Consider the following 17,388-nt stretch of genomic DNA (forward strand, 5'->3'; position numbering starts at 1 on the left):
AGATTGAACGCAATTATGAGACAAACATTTGCTTTAGGATGTTCAGTTATTTTTCAGTAATGTCCAACTGTGCATGATCCCATTTGGGGTTTTCTAAGAAAGATTCTTGAGTTATTATCTATTTCCTTTTTCCTCTCATTTTATAGATGAGGAACTGAGGCAAAGAAGGTTAAGTGGCTTGCCCAAGGTCACGTAGGTAGTAAGTATTTGAAGCCTGATTTGGATTAAGAAGATGAGTCTTCCTGACTCCAAACCTAGAACTCTATCTACTGTCACTTAGTTACTCATTACTTTGGAGTTCTAAAATAACAAGTGAAATTTGGTTGATGTTTGAAATATTGTTGTTTAGTGATAATAGTAATAGGTTAGCTGAATGAGCCCTGGGGTCAGGATTTAGAAAACCTGGGTATGAATTCTAACTCTTTTATTTATTAATCGTTGGACATTGAGCAAATTTTACTTTTCTTTATCTCTTTCCTCATCTGTAAAATGAAAAAATTATTTTCCCTATCTTTCAGGGTTGTCATGAAAATTAAATATGATAATATCTATAAAGTACTTCATAAAACACAAAACACCATTAAAAGCCAGCTATTAATATTATTATTTAGATTATTTGGCTTCAGTGAAGTTCAGTTCAGCTGAAATTCCTTCACCTCAGTTATCATCTCTCTTGGGTTTGGGGGTTATTTATCATTGCAGTTCCCCTCCCCACTTCCCATTCTTCCTTCTCCCATTTCAATCTGTTCTTTGACTTAGCTGTTTATATTTTCCTGTTTAAAGATTGCATTGTGGTCATCCCTCTTGGGGTGTTTTTCTTTTCTTTGAAACATTTGAACTTGGCCACTTCTTTATTCCAGGAAGCAGTGAGCCAGAGGAGTAAACGTAGGATTTGTCTTCATGACATTATTCCTTCCAAAATAACAAGCACAGCCCACCATCTGTAACTGCTGCCTCTCTGTACTGACTAGAGCAGAAAAAAATGGGAAACAGCATACAAGGCATCATGTGATTCGTGTCATTTTGGCAGCCTGGCTGATTGACCTTAACCCTTTTCAAAGTCAATCTGAATAGGAACTGTTGAAAATAGGCAAACATTGAAAACTTCATGTAAAAGGGACTATGAAGCAATTTGAACTCTTCTTTTGGACATAGAGAGACCAATGAATCGATTATACTGCTTGTGTCCTTGTTTCAGCATTCCTAAATGTAAGTTAATCTCTTCTTCTCCTTTTTGTTTTGTGTAATGCAGAAACTCTTCTCTCACTGTAGTGGACATGACATAAATACTTGTAAAATGAAGAATGGCATTCAACCATATTTGATCAGGGAAATATGAGAGGAGATTAACTATATGTATTAGTGGTTTGTATTTTGAAAATTCTGTGTATTAATATATAGACAAAAATATCTGGAAGAATTATGAAATTTGAGGATATCTATCATTCATGAGGAGAACATAAATTTGGAGACTATTGAGGATCTAATGAAAGAGACTATAGAATGGACTAGGAAAATGTTTCTGAATTTTGTAAATTTAGTCTGAAGTTACTTTTAAAATTCTATTTCATTGTATTAATTCTACTTTACAATATGTGTGCAAGGAATTGGATAATTTGCTTATTTACTTTCTCCAATTTTTTTTTCATTTTCCTACTGACTTTAATAGAATTCTTATGAAGTCTTAAAAGAGACTTTTTCTACCCAGAGAAGGGAGATAAATATTTTTATTGTGATTGCTTCTCTGTCTCAAATTACAAGACTAAAGAGACCAGAACAGAATTACTCTTTGGATAAGAAGAATCTATTTGGGAAGGGAAATGATAAGGGTTTTTTTTATTACAGGTTTATTATTTTCAGAAGACATTATTTTCTCTTCATAAGAGTTTAATTTAATTAGCCTTTGTTGTGATTGTTGTTGCTGTTAGTATGATTTAAAGGACAGTCAAGTTTTATTCAGGAATTTCCATTAAAAGGCAAAAATCCCAGCTAAAATGTAAGTCATCTTTTGCAATTCTACTAACTTGGGATCACAGAACTATAAATTAAGAGCTGGAATGTAGACCTCAGTGATTATCTAGTACAACTTTCTTATCTCACAGATGGGGAGACTAAGGTCCAGGGGAACAATTTTGATTTGCCCAGGGTCATACAAGTCACAGAGTTAATACTGAAACCCAGATCCTCTTTCTCCAGATCTACCATTTTTCATATTCCATATCACCCCCCATAACAAATGATGTTTTTTGTTTTCAAACTTTTGTCTGGTTTTCATAAACTGAGCCCAAACTAGGAGGTGTTAAGTGACTCTAGCTGGTAGCTACATAGGTATAAAACATTTTCAAACCTTTCAAAATAAATTAAACTACATCCTAGCTGTGTTACCCTGGGCCACCCACTTAACCCCTCATTCCTAGCCTTTGTCACTTTTATGTCTTAAAATTGATACTAAGACTGAAAGTAAGTTTTTTAAGTTAATTGAACCAATATATTTGTAATTACTTTATGAATAAGCTATTTTTAAATCAAGTAAACCTGAAATGGAAATCTTATGAGCAAGCAAATATGTATTTTTATGTTATAAACTCTGTGGCAGGTCCCAGTGGCACAGGGGATAGTGGGCAGGCCTTAGTCCTTCTTCTGACACATGCTAGTTGTGTGACCAAGGGCCAAATCATTTTACCTTCCATTGTTCCCAGGCACTTTGACGCCACAAGTTGTACCAGTTTGGTTCTGCTTCTCTGCATGGGCAGAGAGGATTTACAAATCAGAAGTTTTCCATGTAGATGAAATTATACATCAAGGTTTTGTTTTGTTTTATTTTTTAAAGAAGAAAGATACTTTTATTAGGTCTAAAGCTAAATGAAATTTTGATGTGAATATTTCAGTTTTTCAAAAAATGTCACTCCTTGTCTTCTTTTCTCTTCTCTCCCACCAAAAATAATTTTCTAATAGCTGCAAATTAATCATCTAGTCAATACACATTCATAAGCAATGACTGCATCATGTGTGCTAAGATCAGGAAGAATAAAGAAAGATGAGAAGGAAATCACAGTCTAACCAGAGGAGATGATGCAAAGAACTATGTACTAACATATGGGATATATAAGATACATAGGATAAATTAAAGTTAACAGTGAGAAGACACTACAATTGAGGAAGATTGGAAATGATTCCTATAGAATATAGCATATTACTTAGAAGCATAAGGTATAAAAAGAATAACCAGATGAGGAGGGTTCCTCTCAATATCTAGTGATATTTCTCTGGAAATCATTTGGCACCATTGGTGAAATGCTAACTTTTAGGATTAACTTACCTTTCAGTAAATCAGTATTGCTATGTATGAAGTAGATGAACTTTGGCACTGTAAGAATTCATTATTAATCAAATCAACAAACATTTCCTCAGCATTTACTATGTAGTGTGGATAATACTAATTGATAAAAGATAGAAAGACAAAAGGAAAATAATCTCTTCCCTTAAGAAACTTACCTTTGATATTTCCCAACATTTTTTCTAGGAATGCAAAAGAAGAAAGGAACCAAGGTGATGTTATTAAATATTTTTCTGTTTGAAAAAACAAAACAATCTCTCTCTTTCTGTCTCTGCCTCTGTCTTTGTCTCTGTCTCTCTCTCCCTCCCTCTCCCTTTTTCTCCATATATAGATATACAAATATATATAATGTCATATACATGCCAAAATATTTACATTGTTTTCTCTCCTTTTGTAACAAACAGGCCAAAATGATTAAAAGAGAGAGAAGCATTTGCCAACAAACTCAGGCCCTTCTTTGTAAGAATTTGCTCAAAAAATGGAGAATGAAAAGAGAGAGTTTATTGGTATGATTAAAAGACTATGTCATTGTATGGCTTTGTTTTGACTAACTGTATATTATTATAAGGACCTTGTTTCTATTTTTTTCATTAGAATGGAAAAAAGTAGATGGGAGAGAGACAAAAATATTTGATTAGTTAAAATATTAAATTTTGGTTTTTTTTAAGCAAAGCAAAAAAAACAAACAAAATTATGTCTTAACATTTGGTAAAGGAAGATGTGCCTCCTAGGTAGCATACATGCCTTTCTTCCTTCTGCACTGCTATTTATATATTCATTTATATTGAGCAACCAGGCTGGTTTAATTTTGGGCTTCCCATATTTGTAAATGTCCTAGAAAAGGAAACATTGAATATTGAAGGTGCCATTTAAAAAGGAAATGCAGGGGCAGCTGGGTAGCTCAGTGGAGTGAGAGTCAGGCCTAGAGACAGGAGGTCCCAGGTTCAAACCCGGCCTCAGCCACTTCCCAGCTGTGTGACCCTGGGCAAGTCACTTGACCCCCATTGCCCACCAATCTTCCATCTATAAGACAATACACCGAAGTACAAGGGTTTAAAAAAAAAAGGAAATGCAGCCCCTGAGCAATAAATCTTTTTTTTTAAATGAAATAAAAGTAACACTTCCCCAACTCATCAGTTCACAGAAATCTCATAAAATCATTCCGCTTAGCACAGGCTCAGAGTTTTGGGACCTGCAACAACAAATACAATAACTAATCCAGAAATTAATGTTTATATATTATATATACATATATATGATATATATGATGTATATATGTATCTATATACAAATAGTCTATGTTGCTTCCACTCAACAGGTCTATTATGATTAAGACACTGGTTAAGTTGGAAGAACAAGAAAAGTGCCTACTGGCAGAAATGGAAAAATTCCTTTTGGTGGGCTTCTTTACCCAGATAAAGCATTATCCTTAATCCCAAGACTTGTGGCACTCTGTGGAGTTACTAAATACTAGTTTCTAATTATTGTCACCTGTCACAAAGGTATACTGTACTAAACTAATCACTCTCTAGACCACTTATGTCTAGATTTCTGCAGGTCACAATTACTGTAAGCAGGGACAAAGCAGGAGTAAAGTGCTGGAAACTAATCCTGAAAACGGTTTCTCAATAACTCTCAGACCTGTTTGCTCAAGGAGTTTATTATTCAATGCATATTTTTTAGCACAACTGGTGAAGATGTCTTCTCTCTTATCCTCAATTAATTACATTAAAATTATGACTACTGTATAAATCCTTAGGGAACAAATCTTTTAAAGGAGCCATAGTGAAAAATGTTGAGAGTTAGAAATAAGCAGGAAAATGAATGGGCGAAAAGAACCCAATATACCTAAAATATTTTTAATTTTGAACTCTAGAGAAGGGTGCTTCAAAAACCTTAAAATTCTATATAATTGTTTTTAGTATTTATTAGTCTTGTTTTTAATAGGCAACCATATTATTTCTTGTCAGGTCATTTTTTTCCTCTCTTCTTTGTCAATAAGTGTGTCTGTCTTAAAAATATGAACTTAGTAGAATAAGAATAGCTAGTCCTACATTAAGCACACAAAGGAATTAAATAGAAAAGGTGTTTGATGAAAATAGTCATTTCAGTGTCCACATTCTAATTTATTTTTCTCTTGTATTTAACAGGAATGGCTTCTCTCATTGATTCCATGCCTGCTTTTGTTTTTCATTTTAATGACTTCTAAAGTCTCTCAGATTCCTGAAGTGCCTCCGGTAGACCTTGGACCCTTAAATGAGTTTAATGATTCTGACTTTCTAATTAAATATATGCCAGTCACCAATACAATTCAACAGATAATGAGCAAAATGGCTTTGGCTTCCTTTATGAAAGGTGTGGTCTTTACCCCTAGCTAATATTTGGTGTCATATTTTATTTTATTATTCATTTTATTATAAGATAAAAATGTTTAATCTTAATGCACAGAAGAGTTAAATGTTTAGTGTTCTAAATACTATGATACGCAACCAGGCCAAACTAATAGTTAAAATGAGTTGTTTTCTCAGTTATCTTGTGTCTGATTTCAGAATGTCCAATATCACATAGTTACCCTTTATCTACAACAAAATTAATGGCAGGGGGGGTTCAGTAGATTTTAAGTTTCAGTCTTTTAAATGGTTCAACATTCTTGATAAAACTGCTTATTGGTGTATACATTTTAATAAATACTCTGAGGATTATGTCTTTATCTTTTCTGGGAAAGGGTCTAATTTAGAGAATGGACCCTATTTCTTCTTAAAATCACAACTATAAGGTTATTTCCTCATGGAGAAAAGTGATTCCAAAAGGTTTCCACAAAACGTAGAAAAAGAACTCCCTGCTACTTAGCTGAATGATTGAGTACATCCATTATAATGTATATAGATGAGAGTAAGTATTACATAGTAGATAGCTTTGAGGACAGGAAGGCTTAAGCTCTTTAACTTAAATTCTTGAATCTTGAACTGTTGCAAATCCATTATATACTTAACTGTGTGACCCTGGACAAGCAAATCACTTAAATTCTCAGTGCCAACTCATTAGTTACTGATGTTAAATAATCTGGCCCCTGACTATCTTTTGGGTTTCCTCCTAAAACAATCTACATTGGAGCCAAAATGACCAACCTATTGTTCCTCAGGAACAATATCCCAAGTCTCACCTCCATTGCCTCTGTGTGGAATGCTTTCATTCTTACTTCCACTTCACAGAACAGCTTGCTCCCTTCAAGATGTAGTTCAAATTGTTCTGATTATCCCTTAATTTTGGTATCTTTCAATTGATTGAGCATTTATTCTGCATATATCCTATATTTACTTATTTATAGACATATTCCCTGCCTATTTTTTAAAATATGTATCCCTAACACATAACACAGTGACTGGCATATAACAAGTACTTAATAAATATTGATTGATTGATATGCATCACAATCAATTCAGTCACATCCACCCTTCCAAATCAAAAAAATGACTTAGTCACATCCCATACCATATGCTCCAAACTAAGCTCAGAAAGATTCTAGAGAAAATGAAACAAAAAACTCTCCATTATAAAGTCAGAAAAGTTATTAGATCTTTCTCCCCATTTCCAGTCTCATTCCTATAGTCATGACTATGGTCCACACCATGTTCTTGTCTCCAGAAAATATTTTTCTTCAGGATTTACAAAAAATCTGTTTCCAGGTAATTTATCATTGCCTATCAAAGTTAAATTTCTCTATAGTCAGGGAAGATGAACAGTGCTTATATACATGAGTGCTTATGTATCTTGTATCTTTGTTTGATTTGCTTCGTTGCAAATTAAGCAAATCCCACCTCCATCCCCCTTTGAGTTTTTTATTTTAATCTTATTGCTACTACAAAAATCCCCTCTGTGTTTAAAATCCTTAGTCTAAGATGTCCTTTTAATCTCCCAACGTATGTCCCTTCATTTAATTCTTATATTTTAATAAAATGAACCATCAGTTTGATGCATTCTCTGTTCAATTATCATCACATTTACAAAATTCTCAACTCAGATCTCTATTTAGGGAAAAGGAATAGAGAAAGGAAATACAAACTCAGGTAAAGCTTTTATGCAGAAAAGAGGGGGAGAGAATAGGCTCTCACTAGAGACTATTTATTGTAACTCATTATTCTTGCTAATTAAATGCTAAGAACCAGTTTTCCCACCTTAGAGTATATAAATGGCAGCTGTGCCTTCTAAATTGTGATGCCTTGAAACAAAGCCCTGTTCATCTCATCTTATTGGTGAGCTCAGAGCTCACCAGATACATTATCAGTCTTTCTGTTCTTGAACTTGAGCTGTTTCTTATTTAACCCTATTTCAGTCATCAGCCTTCCCACTAGTAAACACTTGGTCACCATAACACTGCTACACATTATATTTATATGTAGTCATTGAGCCCACCACAAGCAATCTACATGTGTAGCAGTCTACTCCACCTGACCTCAATAGTCTGCCACAGTAAGATCCCAGTTCTCAGGACTCCAATTATATCTCTTCCTTTTAGAGGAAAACCAAGTATTGTAATGCTTGTCCCCAAGTGTTGGGATATGCCAAGAATCTCTTAAAGCATCTAGGATCAGTTTAGTAATGCAGTGGGATGAGGGTCAGCAGCTCTAAGATTATGAGGATATAAAATCTTCAAAAGAGAGCAGGTTGAAGAAAGATAATCAAGAGATGAGCAAAGCTATCAGCTGTGTATCCTTGGACAAATCATGTAATCTTCCTCTGCTCCACTTTCTTTGTCAATAAAACGAAGGGCTGGATTTTATGAACTCTAAGAGCTTTCATAATTCTAAATCTATGATCCTATGATCCCTATGTATTGTGCTTTTCCCCTGCCCAGTTACAAAGAAAAAATCTTAAGAGTCAAAAAATAATGCTTATAAGCTAAGTATAAATTGCATTTTGGAAAAGGAATTTTACCCATGAGGAAAATGGATGTTGTCATCAACAGAAATAAAATTAGTAGAAGACTGATAGTGCTTACAATTGATTCTTGGGGGTAGTATTCTTGTAATTATAAGAAGTTAAGTTAGCTTTGAGGAACATGTTGAACCTCTCCCATAGTGGACTCAATTCCAAGTGATGAATGAAGCTGAATAAAATGTTTACAAATTGAAATGTCCAAGTTGCTTTGTCTCAAGAGTGAGGAAGAGGGAAGGGAGGGATATGTGAGTGGGCAAGCTATAGCTTACAAGAATAGGGAATTAAGAAAGCTAACAAAGTTCAGACATTTTGGATGTTCACTATCTAGTGAAAATTATATATATATATATATATATATATATATATATATATGTATACACACACACATACACATACACATATATAATGCTATAATCTTCCCAACTTTATGTTGACCCAACACTACCTGATATGAAAAGATATTCATTATTACATTTACTCCAAATTTATCATAATAGTAAAGTAAATCATTCATCTTTAATCAGAATATGGTCTCACCTGATAAAGTTATCTGTACTGAGTGGAGTCGTTGATTGATTGGTTCTATTAAATTCCATTCTTACACTATCTCTAAGCTTTATTTTTTAAGTAGTCTTCAATGACATTTTAAGATCAACGGTGATTTGTTTAAAAAGGCACAGTGAGATAAATCGCATTTCTCATTCATCATTACAATTTCAAGATAATTAGATATAACTTTTTCGTCCATACTGCTATATTTGAATCTTCTAGTCAGTTGAGTTACTTCATATATTGATGAACATTACTTAAATTAGTTGGCCACTCATTAATAAATCATCTTAAATGATTATTTTTTCCTTATGCATGGCAGGAATAAATATTACTGGGACGACAGATGAAAAAGTTTTGACTTCATCTCATGGATTCTATGACACAGTTGCAGTCATCTTTCATGATATGTTCTCCTATGAATTAAAGTCATGGGGATACAGAGTTCCATTTAGCAGGGAATTTCATGAATATTCAGGTGATTTTCTCTTTGTCTAATTATTCTGATCTTGTGGCTATTTTTTTCTTATGCCAGGAAGGATTATGAGAGGATAAAGCATAAAAAATAAATGATACCAACAATATAAATGTATAATATGCATTCTATTCCTAATCTCAAATAGCACAAATCTTTACTAAAATACAAAGTATCTCAATGAACAAGTTTCTAATCAAATGTATTTATTTTCCTTGTCAACTTTACTATATCATCTTGATAGGCCTATATAAAGGGAATGATTTGAAAAAATCAGGTTGACCTTAATGAGCTTTGGTTTTCTATTCCTATGCTATTTTCAAATTTTCATTGTCAATATTTAAAATGGTTTTCAATTGTGTGATCTTGGATTTTGAGTCTTTTTGTTTGAACTTTTTTGAACAATTGCTATTTATCTTAGTTCTCCTGTGGTTGAATCTATAAAAATATGTACTTTAGAAAGAAGTTCATTTTCTCTTTTTGGATTATGCCCAATACTGGAGTGGCTTCTACAACATAGTAGTGATAATAGTCCCTTAAAACATCTCAGTGACTCCGTGGTTACAGTGCTGGGCATGGAGCCAGGAATACCCAAGTTCAAATCTAGCCTCAGACACTGCCTAACTGTGTGATTCTAGGCAAGACACTTCACCTCTGTTTGGTTTGGAGGCAACTAGGTGGCTTAGTGGACAGAATGTGAAGCCTGGAGTCAGGTAGACGAGTTTAAATGATGCCTAAGTCCTTTACTAGCTGTGACCCTGAGCAAGTCACTTAACCTCAATTTGCTTTAATCCACTGGATTAGAAAATGGCAAAACTCTCCAATATCTTTGCCAAGAACAGCCACTGACAGAATTGGTGCACTTCGGTCCACGGATCACAGTCCGAACTGAGGCAACAATAGTACTTTGTCAAGTGTGAGGTTCAAGACTAGATTGCTCATAAGAAGGACTTAGCAGCTGATTCACAAAGTATTAAAGCAGAAGATAATTATGCTCTTATTACCAAAAGATCATCAATTATAAAGACAGTAAATCCAACCTCTAAAATAATTATATAAGTAAAAAGTACTCATATTCATGTAATTTTCAAATAAGCACTTGAAAATCCCATGGTATTTCCTTTTTTTTTAACATTTAATAAAATTTATTTTTTAGAAAAGTTAACATGATTACATGGTTCATGCTCTTGCTTTCTCCTTCACCCCTCCCCATTTCCCTCCCCCATAGCGGATGCGCATTTCCACTGGTTTTAACATGTGTCATTGATCAAGACCCATTTCCATATTATTGATAGTTGCACTGGGGTGATCCTTAGTCTACATCCCCAGTCATGTCCACCTCAACCCATGAATTCAAGCAGTTGCTTTTCTTCTGTGTTTCCACTCCTGCCATTCTTCCTCTGAATATGGGTAGCGTTTTTTCCATAAATCCCTCAGAATTGTCCTGGGTCATTGCATTGCTGCCATTACAGAAGTCCATTACATTCTATTTTACCACAGTGTACTGGTCTCTGTGTACAATGTTCTTCTGGCTCTACTCCTTTCACTCTACATCAATTCCTGTAGGTCTTTCCAGTTCACAAGGAATTCCTCCAGTTTATTATTCCTTTGAACACAATAGTATTCCATCACCAGCATATACCACAAATTGTTCAGCCATTCCCCAATTGAAGGGCACACCCTCATTTTCCATTTTTTTGCCACCACAAAAAAGCATGTCTATAAATATGTTTGTGCAAGTCTATTTATCTATGTATTTATTGATACTTTTGATTTCTTTATCTGAAAATTGCCTCTTCATGTCTCTTCCCCATTTATCAACTGGGGAATGGCTTGACTTTTTATACAATTGATTTAACTCCTTGTACATTTGAGTAATTAGACCCCTGTCAGAGTTTTTTGATATAAAGATTTTTCCCAATTTATTGTTTCCCTTATGATTTTGACTACATTGTTTTTGTTTGTACAAAAGCTTTTTAGTTTAATATAACCAAAACCATTTAATTTACATTTTGTAATTTTCTCTAACTCTTGCTTGGTTTTAAAATCTTTCCTTTCCCAGAGATCTGACAGGTATACTATTTTGTGTTCACTTAACTTATTTATAGTTTCCCTCTTTATATTCAGGTCATTCACCCATTCTGAATTTGGTGTAGGGTATGAGATGTTGATCTAAACCTAATCTCTCCCATATTGTTTTCCAAATTCCCCAGTAGATTTTGTCAAATAGTGGATTCATGTCCTAAAAGTTGGACCCTTTGGGTTTACCATACACTGTCTTGCTGACGTAATTAACCCCAAGTCTATTCCACTGATCCTCCCTTCTATCTCTTAGCCAGTACCATATTGTTTTGATGACTGCTGCTTTATAGTATAGTTTAATATCTGGTACTGCTAGGCCCCCTTCCTTCACATTTTTTTCATTATTTCCCTTGATATTCTTGATTTTTTGTTATTCCAAATGAACTTTGTTATAGTTTTTCCTAATTCAGTAAAGAAGTTTTTTGGTAATTTGATAGGTATGGCACTAAATAGGTAAATTAATTTGGGTAGAAAGTTCATTTTTATTATGTTAGCTTGTCCTACCCATGAACAATTAATGGTTTTCCAATTGTTGAGATCCAGTTTTATTTTTTTGGAAAGTGTTTTGTAGTTGTTTTCATATAATTGCTGTGTTTGTTTTCGTAGATAGATTCCCAAGTATTTTATATTGTCTAGGGTGATTTCAAATGGTGTTTCTCTTTCTACCTCTTGCTGCTCTGATATGTTGGAAATGTATAGGAATGCTGATGATTTATGTGCATTTATTTTGTATCCTGCAACTTTGCTAAAGTTGTTGATTATTTCTACAAGCTTCTTAGTTGATTCTCTAGGATTTTTTAAGTAGATCATCATATCATCTGCAAAGAGTGATAGTTTAGTCTCCTCATTGCCAATTTTGATACCTTCAATTTCTTTTTCTTCTCTAATTTCTATTGCTAGTGTTTCTAGTACTATGTTGAATAAAAGAGATGATAATGGGCATCCTTGTTTGACTCCTGATCTTATTGGGAAGGTTTCTATTTTATCCCCATTGCATATAATGCTTGTTGATGGTTTTAGGTATATACTGTTTATTATTTTTAGGAAAAGTCCTTCTATTCCTATACTTTCCAGTGTTTTCAATAGGAATGGGTGCTGTATTTTGTTAAAGGCTTTTTCAGCATCTATTGAAATAATCATGTGATTTTTATTTGTTAGATTTTTGAAATGTCAATTATGTGGATGGTTTTCCTAATGTTGAACCATCCTTGCATTCCTGGTATAAATCCCACCTGATCATGGTGGATGGTCCTCTTAATCACTTGCTGAAGTCTCTTTGCTAGTATTCTTTTTAAGACTTTTGCATCTATGTTCATTAGGGAGATTGGTCTGTAGTTTTCTTTCTCTGTTTTTGATCTACCTGGCTTTGGAATTAGTACCATATTTGTGTCATAAAAGGAATTTGATAGGACTCCTTCTTTGCTTATTATATCAAATAATTTGTATAGTATTGGGATTAGTTGCTCTTTGAATATCTGATAGAATTCACTTGTGAATCCATCAGACCCTGGTGATTTTTTTTTAGGGAGTTCTTTGATGGCTTGTTCAATTTCTTTTTCTGATATGGGATTATTTAGGTATTCTATTTCTTCTACTGTTAATCTAGGCAATTTACATTTTTGTAAATATTCATCCATATCTCCTAGAATGCTATATTTATTGCCATATAATTGCCATATAATTGGGATAATTATAATTAAAATTAAAATAATTTTTAATGATTGCCTTAATTTCCCCTTCATTAGAGGTGAGGTCTCCCTTTTCATCTTTGATACTGTCAATTTGGTTTTTTCCTTTCCTTTTTTTATTAGATTGACCAGTACTTTGTCTATTTCATCTATTTTTTTCAAAATACGCGCTTCTAGTCATATTTATTAATTCAATAGTTCTTTTACCTTCGATTTTATTAATTTCTTCCTTGATTTTTAGTATTTCTAATTTAGTTTTCATCTGGGAATTTTTAATTTGCTTGCTTTCTAATTTTTAATTTGCAAGCACAGTTCTTTAATTTTGGCCCTCCCTAATTTGTTAATATATGCACTCAAGGATGTAAATTCCCCCCTGAGTACTGCCTTGGCTGCATCCCACAGAGTTTGGTAGGATGTCTCATCATTGTCATTCTCTTCAATGAAATTGTTGATTGTTTCTAGGATTTCTTCTTTGACTAACTGTTTTTGGAGAATCATATTATTTAATTTTCAATTGGTTTTTGGTTTTCCTGTCCAGGTGCCCTTACTAATTATTATTTTTATTGTATTATGATCTGAGAAGGTTACATTCATTATTTCTGCTCTTTTGCATTTGTTTGCAATGTTTCTATGCTCTATTACATGGTCAATCTTTGTGAATGTACCATGTGCAGCTGAAAAGAAGGTGTATTCCTTTTTGTACCTATTTATTTTTCTCCACATATCGATTAAATCTAATTTTTCTAGGACTTCATTCACCTCTCTTACCTGTTTCTTATTTATTTTTTTGTTTGACTTATCTAGATATGAAAGAGGAATATTTAGATCTCTCACTTGTATGGTTTTACTATCTATTTACTTCTTGAGCTCTACCAGTTTCTTCTTTACAAATTTGGATGCTATGCCATTTGGTACATACATACTGAGCATGGTTATTTTTTCATTGTTTATACTGCCTTTTATCAGGATGTAATTACCTTCTCTGTCTTTTTTAATCATATCTATTTTTACTTTGGCTTTGTCAGTAATCATGATTGCTACTCCTGCCTTCTTTTTCTCATTTGAAACCCAAAAGATTTCGCTTTACCTTATACCTATGTATGTCCACCTGCCTCATATGTGTTTCTTGTAGACAACGTATGGTAGGATTTTGCTTTCTAATCCACTCTGCTATTTTTTCCATTTTATGGGCAAGTTCATCCCATTCACATTCAAAGTTATAATTTTCAGTTGTGTATTCCCCAACATTTTGGTATCCTCTCCCAGTTCTACCCCTTCTTCATTTTTAAACCTTTTAGACCAGTGGTTTGCTTTAACCCATTAACCCTTGTCTCCTCCTTTGATTTAGTTCCCTTTCTACCCCCTCTATTATTATTCCACTATTTTTATTTTGAAGGCCTAATGAATTCCCTCCTCCTTCTTCTTCCCTCCCTTTTTTAACCTTCCTACTCTCCTACTCCCTTGGTTTATCCCTTCTGACTTTCTCAGTAGGCTTAGATAGAGTTTTATATCCCAATGGATATAGCTTCTCTTCCCTATCAGGGTTAATTACACTGAGAGTAAGGTTTAAATATTATCCCTTAATGCTCTCTTCCTCTCCTTCTTATAATAGTATTCATCCCTTCCCCTTCCTATGCTCTTTGTGTATAATAGAATATCCTATTTTTCTTATTCCTTTAAGTTTCTCTTGGTGTCCTCTACTATTCACCACACTCTTTCCCACCCCCTATATCATCTTAGACCATTTAGTATTCCAACCTCTCCCTATGAATAATTCTTCTTATTACTATAATAATGAATAATGTAATAGTGAATGGAGTTCACTACAGAGAATTACACATAACATTTCTCCACATAGGAATACAAATAATTAGATCTTATTGAAGCCTTTAAAGTGGCAAATTTAAAAAATATAAGTTTTCTTACTTTCCTTTCTGTTTCTTATTTACCTTTTCATGTTTCTCTTGGTTTTTGTGGTTGGATATCAAACTTTTCACTTAGTCCTGGTCTTTTCTGTGCAAATACTTGGAAATCTTCTATCTTGTTGAATGCCCAAACTTTCCCCTGGAAGTATATAGACAGTTTTGATGGGTAGGTGATCCTTGGTTGCCTTTCTAAATATCATATTCCAAGCCTGTGGTCTTTTAGATCCTGTGTGATCCTGATTGGTGCTCCTTGATATCTGAATTGTCTTTTTCTGGATTCTTTTAAAATGTTTTCTTTTACTTGGAAGCTCTTGAATTTGGCTATTATATTCCTGGGTGTTGTATTTTCAGGGTCTAGTGTAGAGGGTGATTTATGGATCCTTTCAATGTTAATATTGCCCTCTTGTTATAGAACTTCAAGGAACTTTTGCTGAATAATTTGTTTTAGTATGGAGTCCAAATTTCTATTAATTGCTGCTTTTCCAGGAAGACCAATGTTTCTCAAATTGTCTCTTCTAGACCTATTTTCTTGATCTATCAATTTCTCATTGAGATATTTCATTTTCCTACTATTTGATCAGTCTTTTGACTTTGTTTTATTTGTTCTTGCTGTCTTGAGAGATCATTGGCTTCTACTTGCCCAATTCTTGCCTTTAGAGACTGGTTTTCTGTTATAATGTTTTGATTTTCCTTTTCAATTTGGTCTATCCTGTTTTCCAGCTGTTTGATTTTGGTCTCTAATTTGCTTATCAGTTCTTTTGATTTGGGGACATCCTTTTCGAATTGGCCAATTCTAGCTTTTAGAGACTAGTATTCCTTTTCAATCTTGTCATTTCTGGTCTTTGTTTTACTTGCCTCATTTTCCAATTGTGAAATTCTGCCTTTTAAACTGTTATTTTCTTGCCAGATCTCTTCCATCTTTCTCATAATCTCATATTTGAACTCTTCAAGACCTTGTGACCTGCTTTCATTTTTTTTTGGGAAGGTTTAGATATGGTTACTTGTTTGTTTTCCTCTGCTGTTTGCCCTGTTGTCTTGATTTTTTCTGTGTAAAAGTTATCAAGTGTTAAAGGTTTCTTCTCAGTCTTTCTCTTCTGGGATTCCTTAGCCTTGATTGCCATTTTTACCCCAGAGCTCTCTCAGCTTTATCCTCACACCCAGCTCTTTAGGCTCCTGAGGTCTGAGGTCTAGTTGTTCTCAAGGTTAGGCCTCCTGGTGGTCACTTTGCTTGTTATTCTTCCTGAAGCTCCTTTAAGAGTCTCAGGGTACTGCTTCCACAGTCATGCACCCTTCTGAAGGCTCCCCACTCAAGGTCTGTGCCTGTGCTGAGGATCCGTGTCCATGCCTGTGCTCAGGATCCATGTCTGTGCCTGAGCTCAGGGTCTTTGTTCAAAGTCCACATGTTCTTTAGCCTCTTGGGCTCTTAAGTCTTGCTGCTCTCAGGAGCAGGCCCTGGTGACCCCAGGTAGCTGCCAATGACTTAATGGGTGCCCCAAACTTGCTCTAACTCTTTTGCGCTGGCTTTGGCACTGTAGGTGGTATGGAAGGTGTGTGGGTTGCTCAGCTCACATTTTAGTGATAGCTGTTTCACCAATTTATGGCATGGAAATGCCCTGATTCCACTTACCTTCAATGTTGCGCCCTATTTTGGGGTCCCTTTGTTCGTCTGGATTTGTTTTTATGTCTTTTTGAGGAGTCCTATCTGTGTGGCTTAGGAGAGGTCAAGCAGCTGCTTTTTACTCTGCTGCCATCTTAACCCCCCATGGTATTTTCTATCAGTATAAAATTGTCATCTCTTGCCACCTAACTTAATGCTACTAAATTTTTTTCACCGACTTGCAGTGATAGCTTCAACCTTATCCTCACCTCTACCTCTTTTAGCTATTCTGGGCTCTTGAGCCAGCAGTATGGGAGTTGTACTGCATCTAATTTATTTGAATGTAGAGGTTTATTCTAACCCATTAGTCACTGCATCTGCTGTCACATCCAGGCAATGCAAGGCGATCAGTTTCTACATGAAAGAACTGTTACTCTCCTTTCTTCTTTCCTTTGCCCCATCTGAATTTATTTCATAGCTGAAAACAATTGATTTTGATCCATTAAGAAAATAATTCCAAGTATTGAACTTCCAATGAAATGGTTCCCTAAACAAGAGACAGACTACCCACTTACCTATTTCAGCAAAAATCTGAAATTAACACCAGCTCAAATAATAGTCAAGAAATCATGGTAAACTAAGTGACTTCCTCCATTCCCCAAACAAACAAAAAGTCAGTCAGAAACTAATCAATAATAGGGAAGGAGGCTGCCAACATAGTTATCACAAACAAGCCAGTGATTTACCAGCCTGACCAAAGATAGGTTATAGAACCATATATCCTATAAGATTCTGTC

At 34.4% G+C, this 17,388-nt stretch overlaps 1 protein-coding gene across 1 annotated transcript in view; it reads left to right on the forward strand.

Moving 5' to 3' along the window:
• LOC123245328 (ABC-type organic anion transporter ABCA8-like) overlaps positions 1-17,388 on the forward strand; it is a 114,015-nt gene that overhangs the window by 9,971 nt on the left and 86,656 nt on the right. Inside the window, exons 2-5 of the mRNA XM_044674176.1 lie at positions 3,524-3,549; positions 3,742-3,843; positions 5,488-5,692; positions 9,147-9,302. Coding sequence (XP_044530111.1) covers positions 3,526-3,549; positions 3,742-3,843; positions 5,488-5,692; positions 9,147-9,302 — 487 coding nt within the window. The 5' untranslated portion in view covers positions 3,524-3,525. The remainder of the gene's footprint in view (positions 1-3,523; positions 3,550-3,741; positions 3,844-5,487; positions 5,693-9,146; positions 9,303-17,388) is intronic.

This window comes from Gracilinanus agilis, chromosome 4 (genome assembly GCF_016433145.1).
Source record: "Gracilinanus agilis isolate LMUSP501 chromosome 4, AgileGrace, whole genome shotgun sequence".
Lineage (NCBI taxonomy): Eukaryota > Metazoa > Chordata > Mammalia > Didelphimorphia > Didelphidae > Gracilinanus > Gracilinanus agilis.